Source organism: Anomalospiza imberbis, chromosome 18 (assembly GCF_031753505.1).
Source record: "Anomalospiza imberbis isolate Cuckoo-Finch-1a 21T00152 chromosome 18, ASM3175350v1, whole genome shotgun sequence".
NCBI lineage: Eukaryota > Metazoa > Chordata > Aves > Passeriformes > Viduidae > Anomalospiza > Anomalospiza imberbis.
In genome coordinates, this window is record NC_089698.1 from 594,817 (window position 1) to 619,864 (window position 25,048).

Below are 25,048 nucleotides of genomic sequence, written 5' to 3' on the forward strand. Positions count from 1 at the left end.
CACCCCCTCTTACGGTATGACACAGTTCAGGAGGCAAATTTGGCCCTCATTTTAACCAACAAAACAAGGAATCAACAATACTGAAGCATTTTGAAAATTAGAAGGGTAAGTACTAGCTGGAAGAGTTTGGATTCTGGTCTGCATAACTCTTATCTCCCATGCAAGAAGTCATTCTGTGTAAGACTTCTCAAAATAAGAACAACCACTAAACTTTTGGGAAGAATCAGAGAAAAACTTTAGTAAATAAGTATCAAAAATCATAAAAAATTGTGTAGTTATTCTAGCAAGCAGACACCTGTTCAAAATGCAAATCTCAAGCTTTTCCTTGGTACAATGAAAATAAAATAAATTCCACAACTGCACATATCCTGTGCACGTCTCTCACGAAAAACCAAAACTAAACCAAAAGCCCAGACAATTCGACATTCCCTAGAAAGGATCTACTCTCTTGTGTTTGGCTGGTAGCTCAGCTTCAAAGGTAGTACAGTCTGTCTGAAAGCATCAGGTTTGGCTCTCTGTGAATACTCTGACCCACAAGGAAAGCCAATTTATGAGCATACTGGCAAGGAGCAGGTACTCTGATAATACCCTGCAGAAAGGGGAAAAAAGAAAAAGGTAATATAAATAAGCATGCAGTCACTGTAACAAAGACCCCTGGAGCTCTGAAGTCTGCATACCTGTAAAATTTGTGTTCCCTGTTGTTTATGCTGATTTGTGAAAATAACTTTACATACACCCAACACAACAGAAGAACAGATGCAAAAAACCCCAAACTTCCCAACTCCAGTGCCCTCCTGACACCTCTTGCACAGGTTTGCATTCAGTGCTGGGCCTTGCAGAAGGTGGGACACGGGCTCAGTGGTGTCTGTTATTTCTGGCTGCTCAAGTGACACAGCTGAAGCACACCTCAGGCACGAGGAGCTGGGAGTGTGCTGAGCTGGGTGTGCAGCACAGGCCTCGAGGCACATGCAGCAACACAGTTCCACCTCCACATACAGGAGTGGATACTTCTGCAGGCAAGAAATTATTTCAATTTTGCTTCTGACACAGAATTTGGGAACAATGCTCACAACAAGTACCTGCTAGGGAGAATACAGATTGCTGTAATCTTCAGAGAGATCAGGTAACTACAAACCACGCAGTCCTCAAACCGCTCTAGGTGCCGAGGCATCCTTGCAGCTTTCTGGAGCTGCAGGGTGTCTCAAGGCTGCCTGCTCTGCCCAGATGCAGGCTGTCCCTGCAGGGAGCACTCACCGACCAGTTGTAGTACATGTGGCACAGCTTGTAGGTGAGGCGCTGCACGTGGTCGGGTTTCAGCTGGCTGGTGTCGTAGACGACGTTGTAGTGCGTGGGCGCAACGCAGCCGTTCTTCACCATCTGGCTCACGATGAAGAAATCGTACCTGCCACAGGGAAAGCACACCCACCACGCTGTTACAGGAGGGGCTGTGTGCCTTGGGAAAATGCGAGTCCCCATCTGTTTGTTTGTTTTCTCAGAGTCACTTTATGCTTATGAGTAAACCCCAGAAGGATGCCTAGGCTCTGGCCACTAAAGCTTCCTCTGTGTCTGGCAGGAAGGAGACCTGGAGGAACGTGAATAATCTTATTTCATGGACCAGGTCCTGAGACCATAACAACCTTAACTACCTGTTCTATCCCATTTTCCTCCTGAAAACCACCCTGCACATGCACTTAGCTTACACTGCTCATTTTCTCCAGCCCCTGAGCCACAGAAGTGCGGGAAGTATTTTTACACTTGGCCCTACAGTCCCTGCACTGTTGGATGTATTTCCTTTCTGACCAGGCTGCTGGCAGGAGCAGTGTCACCTCAGCAGGAACTCACCACTCTGGTCTGGTCACCACCATGTCAACAACAGTCCCAGGGGGTGGGTTTTTGAGTCCTCCACCAATCTCTGCAAAGAACCTGGCACCCACTCGTTTCTTCACCACAATCACAGTGAGTCTTGGGCTAAAAGAAAGGAAAAGGGAAAAAACGGTACTCTCCTAGAAAACTGCACTAGGAGTATTTCAGGAGCAGATCTGCTGGAGCTCCAGGGCATTCATTTCACATCTAAGTCTTTACTGATTCAGATTAAGTAAGACATTGTTCACAATTTTAGATTTTTAGTTGAGGTACAACATTCACATTATTTTTCACCAATCCAACTTTAACTTCACGGAGAAGAAAATGGATCAAAAAGGGATCTTCTAAATAAAAACTGGATTTCTAATCTCTACCCCATTGTTTCCTATACAAAACACTGTGTCTTAACAGTATTTTTGGTAAAGCCATTAACAAAGCTAAACAGAAGAACTGAGCATTTCAATTGCTCTGCTTGCCTGTAGTGTAAGGAAATATTTTTATTTTTCAGAGCAGATTAAGTCACTGCAGTTGATGAGTTTCAAAGCAGAAAGCTGAAAATGTAAGTGACTGGACAACTTCCTTTAAGAAGTGGAAAGAAAAAAAATGGCCTTAGCAGAGACATAACAGTCAGGCTATGACCAACCAGCGGGGCAAAAGTAAGTTATCACATCCATCACGAATGCCCAAAGCGTGGATGTGCCCACATGTGTGGCAGTCATGTGGTGCACGTACTAAGAATTTTCCTATTGTATTACAAGTACCTGAAATCATGTAAATAATCATCAGAAAAGCAGTTATCTGAGCTCAGGTCAGACAATCAGCTTGGATGGAAAGACAACAGTCTTCATCCATAGCCTGTTTTGTATCCCAGTGTTTATTTCTCTGGCAGTGTAAAGAAGAGGGTTGGTAGAAAGAGATTTACCTGTAGTCAGTACCAATACTCTTCAAGCAATCCAGAAATTGAGGCACTTCATAATTAACCAAAGTGTTGAGCTGTCCATCTCCAACACCATCACGATACACAAAAATACGAGAGGGCAAACACTTATTCCATTTAGACCAGTTCCTCAGAGCAGCTTAAAAAACCAAGAGAAAATGCAATTAGTTGTAATGACAATTCATTCCAAAAGAAAAATGGATTTTTATTCCTAGAAAAACAGCAGTAAGTTGGAAAACTAAGGTCCTCAATCCTACACTAACCCGGTGAAATGGGTCAGCATCATGCTACACAAACATACCTGCAAGGAAGAGCTCTGGTTTGCCTGTGCACCCACAAACAGAAAGCACCCAAGGACACACCTGCTCTGCTGGCCTCTCTCATAGCAGGAGCTGTCCTCTTTGAAATCAGACTCCCTTAAAGCATTCTTGGAAGTGCATGGCTCAGTAGTTTTTAATTATTACAAAGGAATGTGGGAATCAGTGAAAGATTTACACAAGACACTATTCATTTTCAGCAATATTTACAACAGAATGTTTAATCTGTTGTTATCCAAGTGCAGGTTGGTAAAGCCTCCCCTCAGGGCAGCAGGAGAGGAGGGTTTTGAGGAAGCTGAATTGTCAGTTCTTAGATCTGGCCGCACAAGAGCAGAACTTTCCTTCCCTTACTTTGCAAGCAGGTTTTGATTCCATCCACAAGTTCCTGCCCACGACTCTGAACAATGCAGCGGGAGAACCACCTGTGAAGATCAAAATGAAAGAGGCCTTCAAAGCATTTCCCAGGCTTACTGGAACGAAGTTATTTTTAAAATGCCCATGACCACTTAGTCTTTAGGGGTGTTGTGGGTCAGAGCAGCCAAGGAAGAGCTGGGGTTCTATGAGAATATTCCCCCTGTGGTTGAAGTGCCGTAGCATGACTTAAAATTCTTCTCAACCAAGAAAAGCCTTTCACCCTAGTCAAAAGGGGAAAGACCCTGTCACCCTGATGCTCTCTATTCATCCCAGCCATGTCTCCACCACTTGACCCCTCTCTCAAGCAATGTGGGACAAGGCCACTCCTTCAAGGGATGCAGTGGGAAAAATTCACAATACATTTCCTATTAACCACTAGAGCAAACTAATTTAGAATTTTCTTGATGGACCACCACATTGAGGCTGTTCTTCAGTCCAAGGAAAGGTCATTTTTACCGTTTTGGGGGTTTTTTACCTTTGGCACTCTGATCTCACCGTGTGACTGTTTGATTCAGGCTGGCAACAAAGCCCGCGATCGACTGCTTCCCAGAGACGGTGTCATGGTAACAATCAATGCCCACAATCATCACCTGCTTCAGCTGCAAAGCAATCACACACAGCACGACCATGCTGCATACAGGCCTTGCTTTTTAAATCAAGCCTCATAAAGAGGAGTAACCATTTGTCAGAAAACACTTACGGGGATCTCAACACTCCAGAGTTCTCCGCCCATTTTGCAGTTCATTTGCAAGGCAATTTTTGTGGCTACAGTCATGATAGTCTGCGGTTTACTCAAAGTGCGAGCCAGCACACACTGGCTGGGGATGGGGCACTCTGTACACAGGTATTTCTTGATGGCATCGTATTTATCCTTCCGGGAACTAGACAAGATACAGACTACCTTTGAAGAAAAAAGAATCTCTGTAAGAAGCTGCATTCTCAGAGTTATACAGCACTTAAGAGTTTTTCAGGAAAAACTTCTTATGCTCAAGGGAAATATTCAAATGTTCATAGTGAAAGAAAGAACTGCAAAGCGTCAGTGTCTGTACTTCAGAACCAAAGGCTCTTAGCCAGAAGGATACCCATGGTCAGTGTCAGGTTTGCACAGGAGGATTAGCAGGTACGTAGTGGACTCTCAGGAACCCAGAGTTGCATTTCTGAGAGCAAATCCCACTAAACACCAGTTACAGAGATAAACAGGATTTGAATTACAGATTCAAATACATACTATGTTTATGTCAGGGGTAACCCTTTGCTGTAAAACCCTTAAATATGCTTCTGTTCTGTCATCTACTTCAATCCTGAAAAGAAAGAGAGAAAATGTTTACAGAAAAAGAACAACTAACAGCTATTGAAACTTCAGCAAAAGCATAAAAGCTCACTACACATCAATAGTGTATGAAATGTCACATTTCCACCTATTAACAAACCACTTTCACACATCTGAAGATTAAAAGGAATCACCTCCAAACACAATGAAATTCAAAATTAAAGGCAAGTATTGGCACTCAAGGGAGGATCTTTGCAAGAAGAGATCAGAATCAGAATACATCCTATGTCAGCAGAAAATACTCCTTAGAGAAGGGTTTGCTCAATGACTGTCTGTCTGATACCTTAGTTTTGGCATATGAAAAGCTCTCAGAAATAAATGAGTAAGGAAATTCATTCACAAGAGAAAACGGAACCATCTGCATACTGAAAGCAACTTTGCTGTATTAAAAATCTCCCAGACACTGGTTGTGTGACGCACGACACCCTCCCCTCACGGAACAGCCTAAGATGGTGACGATTTTTCCTCAGCTTAGTGAGGACACTCACATGCTTGGCCTGTTCATGTGGATGCCCATGGACGGGGTGACCTTGAAGAGGCTCTGCAGCAGGGTGTTGGCCGCGTCGTAGTTGCGACGGGTGTAGATGAGCAGCCAGGTGTCCATGGGCACCGAGCGGATCAGGGGCACGCCGCGCGTCTCCTTGGTCCAGTCGGCGAACTGAGGGTTGTAATCGAACTGCAGAGCAAAGAGCTGGAGTCTGACAACCACCTCTGACTTAATTCACATCTCCACTGTCCACATGGGCCACCCTACCTGTGACTGAACACACACTGCCTGTGTGCTAGCTACCCAACTGAAATCATTTGTGGCTTTTCACCTGAAAGCCTTGGTACCTTTTCAATAGCTGGAAACGAGTGAGAAACATCTCTGCTGTCCTAGACTGCGTACCTGACCAGAAGCACTGTTCTGCAAGGACAACCCTATGTGATAGAGTCTGCAAGTCTTCTGCTTGGACAAAGACTTGTGTGTAACATTTTCACTCTTTATCCTTTATAAACCAAAAAGTACTATTTCCTTCCTTAAGAACTTGTTTCATCAGTGAGGCACCCAGAAGATTTTAGAAGTTGATTTATTATTTACCATGGCTCCTGACTGAAAGATCTTTTCTCCTTGAACAACTCTTCCTGTAAAGGACACTGGTTTATAATCAAAGCTTAAACCCCAGTTTCGGAGCTCCTTCTGAACGTTGTCATCTCTGTTTAAAAACAAGATTTGAATTAAAAACGTGAGAAATTTGTTCCTGCAGACTTTTTTAAAACCAGTAAGATTTCGGAAGTTTCGCTTGAGAAGTTTGTTATACGCATCTTTCATGAGACAGAAATAGAGAGGACAATGAGGTGCCATACTTTTGGATGTAGCTCAGAAGCCTCCCAAGCTCACGCTGCCTCTGCTCAGGTGGCAGCCGCGTGTGGATGGCCAAGTCTTTCATCATATTGAAATCGCTGCGCATCTTGTCCGTCAGTCCTGCCAACAGCAAAGCCTTTTCTGAGTCCAAGTTAAGATGAAGGACTATGAAAATTAAACTTGCAGCTCGTGCAGATTAGTGATTCATGTCCTGCAGACACAGGAAGTGGTGGCAGTAGTAGCCAAAGTTTTCAGTTACTTCCTGTACATACATCCCCATTGGCATAGAAAAAAAAATCCTGGGTTTTTGCACTTGAGAGGAAACCACACAAGGCACTGCAGCTCTTCAGTTCCATTTTCAAATCAAAACAAACAGTGCTGAGATGTTCAGATACTGCTAGTGCAAAGTGAGTATCTCAGAGCAAAACATGTATTTATGTATCTTATGAAATGATCATCAATTTCTAATAAATTGCTCTTTTTCAACAGAAGTTCTACCACCGAAACTCTCTACAAGATCTCAGAGTGCTGATGTTGAACACCATAGCTAAACACCATCCAACAACAAACCCCATCAAACTTTCCAGTCCCATTTAAATAGCCAATCTTTTAGCTACAAAATGTGTTCCTGAACTCACATTTATACAAACAAAACAGTTTTCCTGAACTCTGCAAAAGCTGCTGCCAGAATACCTCTTTCAGTAGGCATTATGGTTTGATAGATGCTTTGATATGGAAAAATACTACAGTACCTGTTAGGGAGCACAGCTCTGGAATCAGAGCCACAGATCCTTGTATGTTCCCTCTCTTCCTCTTCATCTGACTGATCAGGACAGGCTGCATCCAATCACTGATTTCTATGTTATATTGCTGTATCAGAAACACAGACTGCATGTTAATTTACTCATAACAAACATTATTATTTCTGAATAATATTGCTCACTTTGGAAAACAAGCATTGTTCCTAAAACAAGCAAAGCCAAAAGCAACTAGCAACCTTTTTTAATTAGCACATCTCAGAAGAACTGGTTTTGTCAGAAAAGGCAAAGCAGAGAAGCACTATTCTCTCAACTGATGCCATCAAACTACTGATGTGTAAGAGACAACAGAAACACAGCCTGTGCCTTGCTTGAGGCATTATCATCTGGGGTATCTAACTCAATACTGGGATGCTCCTTCCAGTTCAGCAATGGACAAAGTTCCTGCCCCACAGAGCAATTTAATTTAAGAAATCACAAGGATCAAACACGATTGCCAAGTGAAGTTTCTGAAATTTAACCTTCCCATAACCTTAAGTTCCATCCTGTTTCCACTGGAGCTGGTATGCATGAAGACCTGACAATTACAGTGGGAGGCCTCAGTGGTCAAGCTCTGACAGACACACTCAATGCAGAGGTGCTTTGGCTCTCCCAGCCTCAGTTCTGCACGCTGTGACAATGTATCTGTATTCCTCCCTCATTACCTGTCCCTGCTTCCACCTTCCCAAAGCTTCCTTTCTGAGCTTTCCCAAGAGCTCCTTGCTCATCCACGCAGCCCTCCTAGCCTTTCTGCCTGACCAACTACTCCCTGGGACGGACTACTCCCACCAAACCGTGCTGTGCAGGTTAGTTACTGATCTCAGATTACAGTGTCCTTTAAACAAAATTCTGTTTAAAATACTATCAACTACAAATCCATGCATCCTAAGTAAACCTGTAACAATGACTGAACATTCCAAGTTAAACCATAAAACACACGGTTAAATTTTCATACCTTTTTGTAGTAGTCCAAAAAGCTCATCTCAGAACCATCTGATTTTCTAAAGGTACTCTTTGGATTGTTATCCCAGTCGATGTCATCAATTCTGTACGTTCTGTTATTGTACCTACATAAATGTTTCATCACTTTTTATTTAAATCTTAACTCAAAAAAGAAATACACTGGGATGACAAAGTTACTGTCAGTACTCATGCAAGCTGGAAGTTTTGCTCCTTACAGAAGTAATAACTTCAAGTTTTCAACTGTAATAGACTCTCAATTCTACCACAAGCTGAACTGTAATAAAATCAAAGAAAACCAATGTGTACTTCCTGCTTTTGCAAATGCTGTCACCTTGATCAGTTTGCTAGCTTGACAATGACAGCACTTTCAGCCTTTCTGATGCTCTATTGCCTACTTCAGGACATGGAGTATAAAGAGCTCTCTAAGACAACAGAAGTCCAAGAAGACTTACTTTGTGAGAACAATTAAACCAATCAGCTCTTTAGCACAGGCGTCTCTGAATCTCTCCTCTCCAACCTGGGAGTGAAGGCTGTGCATAGTGTCCAGCACTGTCTCCCCACGGAGAACCTTATGGCTCACGTCTGCACACAGCATGATGTTCTCCTCATACTGCAGGATGGAACTTGTGAAGCCCAGCCACACCATCAGCCTGGCCAAAGAGAACACACAAAATCTTAGTGTGCTTTAGAGCATCTTTATTCTCACCCCTTATTCCTGCCCACTTTCACAGCCACCAGAGAGCAGTGATGGCACAATGAAGCCATTATCCAAACATAAACAAGCTCTTGAAGGTTAACAAAATCAAAAATATTTTACAGCTAGCTGTCTTAGTCAGGTAAGAAATCCATTTCATGCTATTAAGTATCTCACAGACAATGTGTAGGTATTCAGGACACTTTCAGAAGCTAAAGAGCAGCAGTTTATCCAGCAGGACACTGCCCAGTTCCTTCCTTCAGCCAGGCTGTACAGGTTAGATTAACTGCAGGGTGTGCACCACAGCCACACGATGGGACCCCAGCAAACTCAGGCCTACCAGCTTGTACAGCACGCCCAGGGCAGCCAGGAGGGCAACCAGGCACCCCGCAGGGATCAAGAACAGCCCTGACAGCCAGCAGCACTTGCCCCAGCACCCCTCTGAAAGCCAAGGCTTTCTGCCTAACCTGTGGTTAGGGATGCTGACTGGATCACTGGGGTTGTAATAATTACGTCCAATCTGCTGCAAATTCAGCATCTTCAAAAGCCTAAAAATAGAAAAATGGATGTTGTTTAGCATTATTACTATTATCAGCATCACATCACGCATGGTCCGGTCCCTATGCACAAACTCATTGTTCATCTGGCTACCTAAAATATGAACTTCCCATTAAACTCAATTTATAAAGGTCATGGACACTTATTAACAATCATCAGGTGAGAAGTTCACATCCAACTCCACCCTTCACCCACCAGCTGAAGGTAGCAGTCCAAAGAGGCTACGTCTCAGGTGAACCACACAGGCCAGGTACCAAGGTTAAGAGGAAAGACTACAGTCACAAAGAAGGAAATGGCCAGCTCAATGTCCTGCTCTGTTATTTGCTTTAAGAGGCAAACCCACACACACAAAGGAGGGTAGGGTGTTCCAACTGCCTAAAACAGCATGAACTCCTTTCACACTGACATGGCCCAGAAAACTGCATGCATTGCCAGATGTGGTTGGCCCCACAGTAACAGTAGCCAGAATGGTTTAAAATTTTACATTTATAATACTTATTTGTTGTAGCCTATTCCTCGGAATGGAAAAACTTACTCAGATATTTTTAGAGTAACTTTTTATAAAGACATAACTTGTACAGCAAACCTTCTAAAAATGATGTTGTAAAACTGCAGGCAAGTAGGTGAAGTGGGTGGCAACTCATTAGTGAGTGTGACTGTTATCTTCACATCCTCCCCGTTTCGAGTCCTACTGAACAGTTCAGTAACCTGAGAAAGCAAAATGAGGTTAACAAAACCACAGCAAACAGGGCTGTCTCTGGATTTTGCTCCAGTAATATCAAACTTAGCCATTTTTATTCTAAGCAATAATTCAAGACTAACTGAAATGTGGATTCCATCTCCCACTAGGACTGTAAACTACAACCTGAAAGACTCTGCTCATCAGGGTGAAGACAACTCAGGGGTAGAATGGGGCTAGCCCCAGAGCAGCTGAACTCGAGATGAAGGCAGGGACATCACTTACCTATTACCATGACAGGAAAAAGGCTCAGCTTGAGGAAATAAACTTAACATATTGCCAACTAATATATATTTAATTACTGATTCAGATACTGGGAAACAAAAAGATGATGACTGGCACACACAGGGAAAACTTCTTCCCTGCTCCCTTTTCCAAACTCAGCTTCACTCCAGACTCCTCTGGCCCCTCTGTGAACAGCACTGGTCACACCCAGTCCCTCCAGTAAAGCAAGGAGTGGCACAAGACACAGAGGGCAGGGATTACCACCAGTACAGAGGTGTTTTCCCCCTTTCCCTCTTTGTGCTCCTTTCTTCTCAGATTTTTCTTTGCTCTGCATTTTTTCCCTGCTTTTTAAATACACAGAGGTGCCAACAACTTTGCTGATGGGCTTGGCTTTAGCCTGTGATGGGTCCATTCTGAAGCTGGCTGGCAATGACTGTGTGCAACATGAGCTCCTTCCTATAGGAGCACCCTGACTCCTCCAGCTACCAAAACCTTGCCACATACACCCAACTCATCCACCCTTTCAATTCTGTGGGGTGTTAAAATACAGAAGGAATGAAAAGATGTAAGTACAAAGGAAACTAAAAGGAAAATACTGTCTGTACTATCACTTCTGTGCAGAGGATGATTCTAGCCTGCAGAAATTAAGCATTAGAACCAGAAGTTTATTACCAAATTGATCTGCACAAATTAGCTTATACTGATATATTCAATCCAACTAAACACTGCTTGTGGGACATCAATTCCCTAACTTCACCTAGCTAGCACGAAACAAGAATAAAATGCAAGTCATGATAAAAACTAAACCGGCATTCTCCTGCCGTACCTTGTTCTCGAGTTTCTTTGGCAGGAACAGTACTGACCCATCAAAGGCGTGGGTCTTGCCAATGGTCTCCTCGTGCTGGAAGAGCAGAGCCGAGCGCAGGCGCCGCGCCTCCATCTCGGGGCTGTAGCCAACATGGTACTGGTACAGAGCCCACTGCGGGCGCGACGTCAGCCGGAAGTGGTTGGTGGTCAGCTTTATCATTTTTCCTGAAATACCTGAAACAGTGGAAGCAAATGTGGTAACAGTTACAGACTGTTGCCACTTTACAGTCATTCCACAGCGCTGAGACATCTCTTTAAGCTATGCAGCCGGACAAAGATTAGAGGTCAGTGGTGTTCCTCATCTGTTCCAACCCCGCTCACTGTTATCAGACACTCATCCGCCCTCTGGAGCGTTCTGTAAAGCCTTCAGCTGCCAGGACAACTCTCCATGTTCCTCTTCAGGTACCAGCAACAACTTCTTATCTTTTCCTAACACACTCTAAAGATTTTTTTTTTACTTGGCTCTTTAGAGGAAACGAAGAGCAGAAATAAAGGAAATTATTTTTCATTTCCAATTGCTTATATGTCTGGAGTCTAATTTAAACATACCGGTTTTGGATTCTTGAACGTGCACCATGGCTTGCCGAGTGTTTACCCCAAGGTCATGGAAGTCTCTGCGACGTCCACCCCTATCTCTTAAAGACAAATCCTGGAGTCCTGAGGAAACCTGTAACCCTGTTGTTTAAAATTCAAGAATCACAATCAAATAATATATAATGTATACACTATCATTTATTAACAAATAAAAATATATAACACAATTAAATCTTGAAAGGCATTAAGACAAATTTAAGAGTCATCACAAAATGTTAAAGTTTCAGCTTTTGCTGCGTAGCAAACAATTTCCAAATCTTAGTAACAAATCTCATTTTGAAAAGAAAAAAAGACAAATGCAGTCTAAGGGATGCCTTAATCGTATTCTCCTCAAAAGGCGCTCTTGTGGACAGTGGATTTCCCAGCCTTTCTGACCTTCTGGCCTCCTCTCCTGCAGGGGGGTCTCGCAGCCGCGCAGGCGCCCATGGCCCCCAGGCTCTTCTGCCTGTGCCGGAGGAGCGTGGAACTGCTGGAGCTGCTGGGGCTGCTGCCGGCCGCGCAGCGGGCCGGGCGCGCCCTGCTGCACCTGCCACTGCTGGGAACAAACAGCCGCTTCAGCAGAGCGCTCACGAGGAGAGAACAGCCACGCACTCCAGAGCAAGAGCTGGGTACGCGCAAACCCCTTCTCCCCTACAGCAGAGTTACTGTTCCACACCTGAAACTCAAAATCACTGGAGCGTGGAAATGTTTAAAGTTAATATTCATTTAACTAATAGCTCATGCAAATCCCTTCTTTCTAAGCTCTAACTAAAATTTATAGACTTCTCATTTTCTACAGTCCCTCTGATACCTCAAGTAACTGACCAGTTATTCTATAAAAACGTCTCTTGCAATTTTAGTGTCTAGGGAATAAGTAGCATTAAAAAGTGTCATGGCTGGAAGAACAGCAACCTTATGCCACGAACAATCCCACAATTCAGAGTTTCATGTTACTGGTAACTTAGTAAAATACCCTTAATAAACAGAGCTATAATATATAGCTCTGTATAGTCTCTGGGTTTACCCAGCAGAATATATGCATACACACATAAAACATGTAACACATCTGCCTGATATTAAATTAGGAAGTAGGTGAGGCATGAATCTCAAATCCTGGCTGCACTCATTAAGAAGAAAACCAACTTACAGGTGCATCTCCTGCAGCAGGTGCCTGTCTGGGAGGTCTTCCTCTAGCTCTGGCTCTTCCAGTCATCTTCTAAAACAAGCAACCTACAGCATTAGTGTTCTATCTTCTCCTTCCCACCCTCATCCCAGTAAATATACGAGCAGCACCAGAGCGTTTGCCCTGCTTTAATTTCAGCTGGCTCAGCAGAACACAGCCATCCCTGCAGAATTCGCTGCTCGGGCATCTCCACAGTGACAGAGCCGCAGGGGGAGCGTGGGCAAGGCCCTTCAGTCAGATTCGCAGGGACTGGCACAGGCCGCCACAAAGCTGAAGCCGCTGAGTCAATCAGAGCGGAGAGCACGGCAGGACCTGCGGCCCCGCCGGGCGGAACCCAGGGCCTTCCCACGCTGCCCTCAGGCCTCACTGGAGGCTCGGCTCAGCCCGGTGCGTTGGCTTACAGCAGGAGCAGAGCTCGCTTCTCCGGAGCACGGGCCAGCGCCGCGGCCTGCCCATTCCCGCCCAGCCCTGCCCATCCTCTGCACTCACAGCCCCGGCCCGGCTTCCCTGCCCGCCTCGAGCCGCTCGTGGGGCCAAAATCCCCACCCAGAGCCGCACCCGGCCTCGGCCTTTCCTCCGCCACCCTGGGCCCGCGCGGGGACACTGCTCCTACCCGCGAGCAGGCAGACAGACAGACGGACGGACGGACGGACGGACGGACAGCCGCGCCCTCAGCGCTCAGCCCGCACGCACGCGACAGCGCGGCGAGGCGGGAAGCGCTCGCGGCGCCGATTGGCTGCCGAGCGCTGCCGGAGAGTGCCGAAGGGAGCCGAAGGGAGCCGAAGGGAGCCGAAGGGAGCCGAAGGGCGGTGCTTGCCCCGCCCACACGGGCACCGCCACTTGGGGCATCAGGCCGGGCCTGCACCGGGATAGCGGGATGAACCGGGATAGCGGGAATGAGCCGGGATAGCGGGATGAGCCGGGATAGCGGGATGAACCGGGATAGCGGGGATGAGCCGGGATAGCGGGGATGAGCCGGGATAGCGGGAATGAACCGGGATAGCGGGGATGAGCCGGGATAGCGGGGATGAGCCGGGATAGCGGGGATGAACCGGGATAGCGGGAATGAGCCGGGATAGCGGGGATGAGCCGGGATAGCGGGAATGAACCGGGATAGCGGGATGAACCGGGATAGCGGGGATGAGCCGGGATAGCGGGGATGAGCCGGGATAGCGGGATGAGCCGGGATAGCGGGAATGAACCGGGATAGCGGGGATGAGCCGGGATAGCGGGAATGAACCGGGATAGCGGGATGAACCGGGATAGCGGGAATGAACCGGGATAGCGGGATGAACCGGGATAGCGGGGATGAGTCGGGATAGCGGGGATGAACCGGGATAGCGGGGATGAGCCGGGATAGCGGGGATGAGCCGGGATAGCGGGGTTGAACCGGGATAGCGGGAATGAACCGGGAGAGCGGGGATGAGCCGGGATAGCGGGGATGAACCGGGATAGCGGGGATGAACCGGGATAGCGGGGATGAGCCGGGATAGCGGGATGAGCCGGGATAGCGGGGATGAGCCGGGATAGCGGGGATGAACCGGGATAGCGGGGATGAGCCGGGATAGCGGGATGAGCCGGGATAGCGGGGATGAGCCGGGATAGCGGGATGAGCCGGGATAGCGGGGATGAGCCGGGATAGCGGGGATGAACCGGGAGAGCGGGATGAACCGGGATAGCGGGGATGAGCCGGGATAGCGGGATGAGCCGGGATAGCGGGAATGAGCCGGGAGAGCGGGATGAGCCGGGAGAGCGGGGATGAGCCGGGGCTCCCCCGGCCCTGGGGCGCTGTACCGGGGGCGGCCCCGGGGTAGCCCCCGCTGCAGGGCGGCCCCGGGTGTCCCGGGCAGGAGCTCAGGAGAGCGGTGCCGCTAGGAGCGGCCACCCCTGTCCCGGTGCTGGGAAGGCACATTTCAGCTCAGATCCCTGTCCCGGTGCTGGGAAGGCACATTTCAGCTCAGATCCCTGTCCCGGTGCTCGGAAGGCACATTTCAGCTCAGATCCCTGTCCTGGCAGTGGCTGGGAAGGCACATTTCAGCTCAGATCCCTGTCCTGGCACTGGGAAGGCACATTTCAGCTCAGATCCCTGTCCGGTGCTGGGAAGGCACATTTCAGCTCAGATCCCTGTCCGGTGCTGGGAAGGCACATTTCAGCTCAGATCCCTGTCCCGGTGCTGCGAAGGCACATTTCAGCTCAGATCCCTGTCCCGGTGCTCGGAAGGCACATTTCAGCTCAGATCCCTGTCCTGGCAGTGGCTGGGAAGGCACATTTCAGCTCAGATCCCTGTCCCGGTGCTGGGAAGGCACATTTCAGCTCAGATCCCTGTCCCGGTGCTCGGAAGGCACATTTCAGCTCAGATCCCTGTCCTGGCAGTGGCTGGGAAGGCACATTTCAGCTCAGATCCCTGTCCTGGCACTGGGAAGGCACATTTCAGCTCAGATCCCTGTCCGGTGCTGGGAAGGCACATTTCAGCTCAGATCCCTGTCCCGGTGCTGCGAAGGCACATTTCAGCTCAGATCCCTGTCCTGGCACTGGGAAGGCACATTTCAGCTCAGATCCCTGTCCCGGCACTGGGAAGGCACATTTCAGCTCAGATCCCTGTCCCGGTGCTGGGAAGGCACATTTCAGCTCAGATCCCTGTCCTGGCACTGGGAAGGCACATTTCAGCTCAGATCCCTGTCCGGTGCTGGGAAGGCACATTTCAGCTCAGATCCCTGTCCCGGTGCTGGGAAGGCACATTTCAGCTCAGATCCCTGTCCCGGTGCTCGGAAGGCACATTTCAGCTCAGATCCCTGTCCTGGCAGTGGCTGGGAAGGCACATTTCAGCTCAGATCCCTGTCCTGGCACTGGGAAGGCACATTTCAGCTCAGATCCCTGTCCTGGCACTGGGAAGGCACATTTCAGCTCAGATCCCTGTCCCGGTGCTGCGAAGGCACATTTCAGCTCAGATCCCTGTCCTGGCACTGGGAAGGCACATTTCAGCTCAGATCCCTGTCCGGTGCTGGGAAGGCACATTTCAGCTCAGATCCCTGTCCCGGTGCTGGGAAGGCACATTTCAGCTCAGATCCCTGTCCTGGCACTGGGAAGGCACATTTCAGCTCAGATCCCTGTCCTGGCAGTGGCTGGGAAGGCACATTTCAGCTCAGATCCCTGTCCCGGTGCTCGGAAGGCACATTTCAGCTCAGATCCCTGTCCCGGTGCTGGGAAGGCACATTTCAGCTCAGATCCCTGTCCTGGCACTGGGAAGGCACATTTCAGCTCAGATCCCTGTCCTGGCACTGGGAAGGCACATTTCAGCTCAGATCCCTGTCCTGGCACTGGGAAGGCACATTTCAGCTCAGATCACCTGTCCGGTGCTGGGAATTTCTGGTGACATGTTCCCTGGTGAACATTCCAGCTCACCGGGAGGTGGAGCAGTCCAACAAGAAATGGAACCTGCGCTGCCGGCAAGGGCGGCTCGCTCGGCCCTGTCAGAGCCAGGCTGTGCTGCCCTGCGCTTCAGACACTCCAGCAGCTCCCAGAAACTCAGCTCAGCTTCTGGCAGCCCTGAGTTTCTTTCTGGGGATAGTATCTGTAGTTACCAAATGAATGCATTTTGGGAAATTTAAAATCAATCGGATACGGTACATGGAAAGCCGTTGATGCATTTAAAGTATTTTAAAGTGCTTCCAATTAATGCACGTAACTTGCTTGTGTTTAATGCTGTCTGTCTCACAGCAATAAAATAAATATCACTCCTTAGAAATTGTGGCTTTTTAATTGACTAATCAAACTGACATGGAACCATGAAACAATGAAACACAACCCCGACCATAAGATCTGTTAAAACACATTTTTACTTTGACTTTATTCAATGATAAAAGTAAGCATCACCTCTTCCTGCTGGCCGTGGAGCTGAGCGTGGTGCAAGCTGTCAGCAGGAGTGATGTGACACAGCCTGCTGCAGCATCAGCCGTCCAAACCCCCTGAGTGACCCTCCTGCCCAGGGGAACATTCTCCAGCAGACCAGCAGTCACACAGAGGGGAAAAGCTCCTTTTTCTGGGTGCTGAGGCTGACCCAATTGCCCTGGCTCTGACAGAGAACCATAACTTGCATTTTGGGCGTCACAACAGAACCAGAACGCCTTAGACTTGGGGGAAGCGGTCCGAAGTGGGAATTAACTCTCCAGCAAGCTTCTCCATGAAAAGCAGGATGTGTAGATGGCACCAGGGCTCACATGCACCATTTCTGTTTGCAAGTGTGCCTTTGCTCAAAGGTTAAATGGCCATGATGTGTGTGGAGACACTGACTTCAGGGGACGAGAGAGAAACTCCCTAATTAATAAATACCTTTGTGAAAGACCACTCTGGCCTTGTGAGGTCATTTACAATTTTTGAGGTACCTGCAGTGAACAAGGTTCCTTTTCCTTGTTCTCTGCTATTCCAGGCAGAAGTGGGTGACACTGTTGATGTTAATACTGAAATAATAGGAATGTCTCTTTTTTGTTTCATTTATATTGTCAGTCTGTCCTCAAAGCCAGTTTTCTTGTGCTTACTATGTCAACACAGCAACCCACTTGGGAAGCCAGATTCTCTTTCAGAAGTTAAAAAGCAGACCTTTCAAACTATGGAAGTGTGGATGTTGCAGCTTAAAGGCAGCTGAAGTACTTTTAGCATGTGATTTCCATTATTCACATATAAATCTGGATAAATATTTAACAAACTCAATGCATACACTTAGATGTGGCATGTTCAGTGCTTTTAAGAGCAGTGGTTACTCCTTGCTACGGGTTCTTCACCCACAGTGGCAACTTTTATTGTCTGTAGCCTGCAGAACTCTCCAGTAGGTCAGAGGTTTAAAGCTGCAGAAACACAATATGCAGATTTTTTTGGCTCAGCAGTATTTTAAGATAAACAGAATATAAAGATGTTGTCAAAGTCATTTGCGTTATGTAAATCATGAGAAAGCAGAATGTGTGTGTTGGAAAGAGTTATGTTTGTTTATTCATCTAAAATATCTGCCTGCTTAATGGTTTTTTTAATGCCAAATTCCTTACATTTCACTGCAGAACTTAATTACCTTCAGAAGGGAGTTGTTAAAGGTACTTAATCAGGCTGGCTACCTACAGCAATTCCTTATTAAAATGAAAATAAACATCAACAATAAGCACTCTAATTTTTATACGTGGGCTGTCAGACAGTTAATTAGTACTTAGTGAAAGACAGGTTCCAGTTTGGTTCGCAGTCTTTCAGACCTGCTTTTTTTAAACAATTCAATCCGGTTAAAACTGGCTGTGCAGGTGGCCTCAGAGGATTGTCATAGTCAGAGGGAATGTGGAAAAGGCAGCAGGTCCATCGTGTCCTTAGCCCAGGCTGGTTCACAGAAACACCAAGACAAACAAGGTTTGGAAGGTGGTAACTGTTTGCATTTCATTTTTTGTGTTGCCAAAACCCCTCCCAAACCGGACTTCAACACACCAGAATATCACATATGAATTTCTTTCTCCAGCTCTTTGGCGTGGACTCTGCTTTGATGTTTGCTGTGCCCGTGATGCAATTGTTTTTGCCTTCTGTCTCCTGTTGCTACAATGAGCCATTTCCCATCCATGTCATCTCCAAAGGGGAAAGGACCGCATGGAAACAGAACAAAGAACACAGAACAAAAGAAAATCAGGGATTTTTCCAAAGGCCCATTTGATGTACAAGTATAAACAGGAAAAAGATGCCTGAGGAGGTAGGAGGCAGGAACTGTACCAGCAGACAGCTGCGTGGTGAGCAGCACTTTGGGATCCTGAATGGCAAATAAATAAGAAACTCCAGTGCACACAGTGAGAAAAACACTCCACTGCCTTCAGTGTAATGTTTGAGTGTATTACAAATGCCTCACAATGAAGGCTGAGATCTTACCTTCGTGTATTTCTTGCAGCACCGTGACCAGGTATCACCAGCTCTCTCAGTCCTAACCCCAGAAAAAGCACCATCTCAAGACAGAAGAGTAAAACCCATTATTTGCTGTGCTGAAGCAAGAGGAAACAAGGAATCCTCCAGAACAGAAATGAGTAATTTGCATGCATGGCTAGGTTCTTAGAAGCCCAACGTGGTGCACCTGAATCTCATTAAATATTTATTAAGAAATTTTCTAATGGGAATTTCTCAGATAGGAGCATTGGAATTCATGTTCCTGTGGTAGGTATTAACTAGTTGTGAGTCTGGAGCACAGTGTTTACATTTTTAACTATTTTTTTTTTCCTAAAGAGAGGCAAAGTTTTAAAGACTATGTGGTATCTGAAATACTACCATGAGCTAACAGCCTTGCTTCTTCCCAGTGCAAGTTTTGAGTGCCACATTTCATTTCCTCTAACGAAGCTTGGGCTAGAGGAACCAATGTGCCTGCCCTGGCTGGAGTGCGGGGACAGACAAGACAGTATTTACATCCCAAAGCAGAAAGAAAAAGGCATGTGACAGAAAAGAGAAAAAATTGCCACTAAGGAGATATTACACAACTGCATAACAAATGTCATGGAAGTACTGTCTCTCAAGAAGAGGGAAAATAAAGGTTTAAAACTTTGTCATTCCCTGCTATATTAAAAATTCAGATTAGGCCTAGCTGACATTTATTTTGTGTGCAAATCCTGCGTGAAGTGAGCAAGAAGTGATTTGGCAAAAGTTCTCAATAAGAGCTGTATTAGATGGAGAGGTCACCTTATACAGACAGGAACAAGGCCTCCAGAAGTTAATGCTGTAATTAGATTTGTAAACCATGTTCAATAAATAATATTAAATTCTGTAAGGTGTGTATTCTCTAAGGTATCCTTTATTACCTATATTTTTAACTAGCAAGGGGAGATGGAGAGCTGGTGTATGGAGTATGATAGAATGGAAAATTGTTTTGATTCAGGTATTATACAGTAAAGTGGGAGTGTTTCAGGAGAGAGTCTAACAAGAATTCTCAAGTGCGGATAGATTGATTTCAGCTCATTTAGCAACCCAGTTAGATTTAATTGTCTTTTTATTGCTGTGAACATTCCTGAATTATGCAGAGAATTTGGGTTATGTGATTTAATGTTGGATTTAAAAAATGTCACAGCTTAACTTTCTTTAAAATAGTGTAGAACTTTGTTCACAGTCAACAAAGTTCATTATTTTTTTGTTCAAAGCCCAGCTGCAGGCCTGTAGCACTTCTCATAAATATCAGGAAGTACCCGAAGCCACAGTCAGGATTAAAGAGTTGATCTGAACCTTAGATCTCAGCTTTAAAGCTGTAATGTACAGTGAATTAGGTTTCATGGTAAAGGAAATGGTAATTGCTGAAGTATGTTTTTGTAAGTTGCAAAATCATTTTTGAAATGCTTTCATGGAAAGCTCTGTCAGCGCCACGCGTGAGAACGAGCGGCCAGGTGGCACGGAGGCTGTGACGGCACGGTGCTGGGGACACTGACAGGGCACAGCTTTGTGCTCAGACCCACAGCCACACCCAGAGGGAGCCTGAGCAAGGGCATCCACAGCCTCAGCATTCCCAGCCCTTCTTCTGGAAGATGGGTCAGGTTCTGACAAGCACACACCCATGACAACCAAGAGCACGAATCCAGCAGTGATATCCTGAGTTACAAAAGGCAGAGGGAATTCCTCAGGCTAGTAGTAAGTGTTAGAAAAAGCACTTTGCTGCTGGCTCCTGGAGTGTGGGGTGTGGGGCTGAGAAGGTGGAAGAGCTCAGCTCAGTCAGACACGTTTCTGCACGCTCTGTACACCTGGTTACCTGCCCCAGCCAAACCACACACCCTCTGCTCCCTTTCCAGAGCAGCTCATTTAATCTGAACATTTCACTGCACCAAGGCAACTGCTCTTGTATTTAGGAAGAAAATAAAATCCCAACACTTGGTGCTCCCTGACCTTTTCCAGAGGAATTTGCACTTGAACCTGTACTTCTTCCACCGTGGCCGAATTTACTCACGTCCTGCTGCTCCATTCACAAGGGATGCAGAGACAGTTCAATTCCTGAGACAGACAGACTGTTGTACTCCTGCAAACCTGGTATTCTGGGGTACTCGTGCAGCAGGTACAAGGTTACACTTCACAGAGCAGCTGCTGAGTGGGGAGCAGGCAGAGGTGCTGCTACCTGCAGCCTGCACAAGCAGAGACACTGTGTGCTGTCACAGTGCACAGTCTGTCCCAGGCTGCCTGTAAAGGCAGAGGGGTTTAGTTCAGGTACCTGTGAATTCCCTGCTACAGTGATACCAAAACAGGGGTGGACATTTAATTCTCTACAGACCCACCCTCAGTTCTGTGGGATTCCAGACTGATGGATGCTCTGAGATCCTGGCCAGCAGCTGTTGACTTTCTCTGAGGGTTAGTTGCTTTCAGAGACTTCACTGCAGTGAAGTGTCAAGGACATTTAAAAGTTCCTGATTTCTCCCTCCTATTTCCAAATATGAAGTCACATCTGTCATCTGAACTGAGTACCAAGCTGATGCTGGAACCTTCTGCTCAGGTGCTCTCTGTTCTGGAAGATGCCTCATTTCAAATGCACTGAACCTTTTGATTACAGATTTCCTCAGGTACTCCAAGTTATTCTTCTGTACATTTCCAGCACAAAAACTGTCTTGACAAAACTCCTCAGGTTCTTTGCACCAGAGGCTGCTTAGGAGTCAGAAAGTCTCTCCAAGCTGGATGGATGTGGTCTGTGGGTACATCCAGCACAATATGGGCAAGCTATGGAAAACCCCATAAGGAGACAGAGTGAGCAGGAATGAGTGGCAGCCAGAATAAGCTGTAGTCAGTCAGAAGTTAAAATATTTGCCTACTGGTAAGCAAGGTTTTGTATGCTCTCAAATTTAGCCTAAGCAAAAGGTACGTGGGCTACATGAATTATTCCAATAGGGGCAGTCTGATCTCAGCTATTGCTCATCTTGGACATCTTTTGAGTATGCAGTGCCTTATTTGCATGAATGGCTTGTGAACTGAATGCACAGTGAGTCCAGCCAAGAAATCAGCAAGCGGGAGAGGAGAGGGGCCGTGAGCATCAGCTCTGCCTTTGAAAAATCTGCACGCCTTGGATGATCAAAAAGGATGGACACCGCTGTTTGAAGACAAGAGCTGCAGGGCATTCACTTGAGAGAGGGTTCAAGTGGAGTCCAAGTGGATGACAGTCAGCTCTTGAAGCCCTGAAGAAGGGCAGGAAATCATTTTGAGAGTGGTGGCAGCAGGACTGGAGCCTCGTGCAGCCCCTGGCCGGAGCCGGTGCTGCTCTGCAGAGCCTCCCTGGCAGCGCCAGCCTGGATCCATCCAGGAATGGGATGGGGACACAGGGCTTCCAGCCCTGCAAGGTGTGAGGCTGGCCAGTCTGGGACTCCTCCTGAGTCCCACTGACTGTGCAGGGGAGCTCAGCCCAGCACCCAGCCATCCTCATTGCGCCGAGACCCTAAACTGGGGCACAAAGTCTGTGGTACTTGGTTAGTTTCTACTGCAGCTCTGAACTGCTGCAACTGGGTCTTTCTGTGGCAGCCAGAGCTGCAGGACCCTCTCTGGGATCACCTGGAAGCTCTGTGACCAGCTCTGGAGGGTGCTGGGAATGCACAAATCCCTCCCCCCAGCAGGGAGAGCACGGACAGTTTTGGCAGGAGTTGTGTACAGACAGGCAGTGCTCAGCTCCCAGGCGTGGGTCAGAAATGCCCACTGCATTCAGACTCCCGAGCTGCAGACCAGATGGGCGATGTTAAACTGTTCACTCTCTGGGACCCATGAACAAAATTGCACTGGAAAAAGCCACAGACACAGATGAAATTCCATTTTTCCTTTCTCCTTCACCCCGTGAGGGGGCTGGCTGGGCCGTTGCTTTTGGAGCAGAGGTTACCTGGATGCTCCCTGGGCAATCCAACCTGTCGCTGTTTTCCCAGAGCTCTTTCGGCAGGTTCATTTTGATGGCTGTACTGCCACTGCCTGTTCCATTCTAGCCTGAACAAATGCTAATGCTCTCTCTGGTTGAGGAGATGTATAGATGAAGGCAGATGCAATGTCTTTCTGTGACAAAGGGCCTGCCCAGTGTTTTTGGAAGCAGACAAGAAATAAGACATGTCACATTTCAGCCAAATAAAAAAATGCAAGTAGGGCATTAGTCCAACACTTTTGGATTGTGCATTTCAAAGTTTGCACCCAGTGGGTGGGGCAAAAATAAATCAGGGCCTCCTATAGTGAAAATGCATTTAGGATTCAAGCATCTGAAATGTGACCTTATCTCCTGCTCCCCGGGATTGTCAGCTGCCTCAGGGGTCATCTGATATACACCTCCTTTTCTCACTTCTGAGAATTTTTAGCTTGGAGTGTGTTTGAAAACACTTCAGAAAAAGGGTGGAAAACACAGAGTGCCTGCTTTGAAATACACTCCTTTGTTAAATTCCTTTCCCAAGGGTAAAGAGACTCTCAAACACCTGAGGGCAACAAATGACTCTATTCAGACCTCTCACAAATGACCTAATAAACTCCCAGAGGGTTACAATAGCTGATTTGTCATCATTTCTTGTCAGCTATTTATAGCATCAATGTAAATTGAAGCAAAGCAATAAATACCTGAGTTATTTTCTTTATTTTGAACATTCTTAAAAGCCCAAATGGTGCTTTACAATTTTAAACCTCCAATAATTAATTTTGCAATTGAGTTTAAATCTTTCTCACACATTTTATGTTGTGTTCAAGTTTGTGTTTGCTTACATGCAGAACATCTGTCACCTTTTCACTTGCTTCCCTTGGAATATTTGTCAGTGGATACTGACTTTAACAATTCTGTTTTGTTTAACTTCTAAATGTCAAATGCCTGATGGCCCATGTTACAAACGATCCTGCTGAATGGGTTTGCACATGGACTTCTGTGAGAAAGGGTGGTGGTCATGGTGGTGAAGATCCTGGTGAAAGTAACAGTAATGTCAAGGTGCAATAACTGCATTTTATTTAAAATCTGTTCCGGCCTGGATTCTGAGCCGTGCTGCCACCCTGGTGGGCGTGCTATCAGATACATTGAATATTTCTCCTCTCAAGCAGAGGATGTGCCTGGCTGCTCTGGCAGGGACTGAGGTGGGCAGAGCCCATCTGGAGGAGTCTGGCACCAGTGGCTTCACCGCTGTCCCCAGGGCTGGGTGGGCACAGCTTCTGGAGAGTGCGGGTGCCTGGGCACAGCTCAGGGACACCCCGAGGGCTCCTGGGGCTCTCTCTGGAGTCCCCTGTGCTGCGGCTCGTTTGCTCAGCCCCTCCCAGCTCCCGGCTGAGCTGGCCCCAGGGAATCCCAGCGCAGGGACATTCCGGGGCAGTGCCGGGACATTCCCCGGCTCTGCGGTGAGGGCTGCAGCCTGTGGTGCAGCACTCTCTGCAGGCTGTGTCCTCCCATCTCCTGGCACACCCTCTGCAGGGTGCTCTGACCCAGCGCTGCTGCCATCCCCACCTGCTCCGGGCTCCCGTGCTGGGCACAGCCTCCGGCCCTGCCTGCAGAGCCACCAGCCCCGTACTGGTTCCACTGGTCCCCAGACACAGTCATGGGTGTCAGCCCATGGATGTATTTAAATTCCTGTGCTTGTCGCATGCATTCCTCCTGGGAAAAGGAAGAAAGGCAGAATTCACACGAGGCTCTTCTGGCTGACACTCAGTGCTGCTGCGCTCTGTGGCAGACACAAAACTGAGAGGAGTAAGGAGGCACTGGGGGCTCTCTGAGGAAACATTCCTGTGCTCCAGACAAATTTCTGAGAGATTTAGGCACCTCAGTCCTCAACTTCAGGCTGCATAATTTCTTTAGCATTTGTCCAGACCCAAAACCATTCTTTGACCACTGAGTTTCCAGATGCTCACAGGTCTGTGCTGACAGAGGTGGTCGTGCAGCTGCACACAGCTGTCAGAGCCCTCTGGAATCAGGACCTGCAGGGAGCACCCAAGCGCCAGCTCCTGGAGGAGCATGCGGGTACACACCACGAGCCCTGAGCTTGGCACAGGGCGAAGTGTTTTAAAACACCACCTCTTTTACGTGCAGTGGTGTCATGGGGAGACAGCTCAGTCAGGAGGTAGAGGCTCAAAACCAAAAACTGAGGTGACAAAGAGAGAAAATGTATCATTAATTTGCATTCTGAAGGAAGAGGGAGCTGTGGGTGCCACGTGGGTGTAAAGAAGTTCTTGTTTTCAGAGTCTGCTTAGTGCTGTTCTGTGTCTTTTACTCCCACTAACCTCCTTGTAAGGAGATTAAAGATGTCCCAAAGGAGAAGTACAGTTCACTAGAAGTACCAAAGCAGA

At 47.2% G+C, this 25,048-nt stretch overlaps 1 protein-coding gene across 1 annotated transcript; it reads right to left on the reverse strand.

Annotated features, from left to right (window-relative positions):
• Positions 1–355: 355 nt before the first annotated feature.
• Positions 356–24,718, reverse strand: PIWIL1 (piwi like RNA-mediated gene silencing 1). Its single transcript, XM_068209252.1, has 22 exons — positions 24,614–24,718; positions 24,213–24,359; positions 13,419–13,664; positions 12,019–12,178; positions 11,599–11,724; positions 11,009–11,223; positions 9,805–9,926; positions 9,128–9,208; positions 8,419–8,616; positions 7,959–8,070; positions 6,959–7,076; positions 6,209–6,326; positions 5,943–6,057; positions 5,350–5,537; positions 4,760–4,832; positions 4,232–4,432; positions 4,027–4,130; positions 3,469–3,539; positions 2,786–2,939; positions 1,843–1,968; positions 1,255–1,402; positions 356–589 (listed from the first exon to the last, which is right to left on the reverse strand). Exons 1-22 carry the CDS (start codon positions 24,716–24,718, stop codon positions 473–475), a joined length of 3,045 nt encoding a protein of 1,014 aa, XP_068065353.1. The 3' UTR covers positions 356–472.
• Between the last annotated feature and the right edge of the window lie 330 nt (positions 24,719–25,048).

Bases quoted from the DNA above. Each gene is read 5' to 3' on its own strand.
- PIWIL1 (XM_068209252.1), bottom strand. From the start codon at position 24,718: ATGCTCCTCCAGGAGCTGGCGCTTGGGTGCTCCCTGCAGGTCCTGATT. The intron at 24,360-24,613 runs GTGAGCATCTGG...TCCTTTTCCCAG, and splicing joins ACCTCTGTCAGCACAGACCT to GAGGAATGCATGCGACAAGC. The intron at 4,833-5,349 runs GTGAGTGTCCTC...CTTTCTTTTCAG, and splicing joins CACATGAACAGGCCAAGCAT to GATTGAAGTAGATGACAGAA.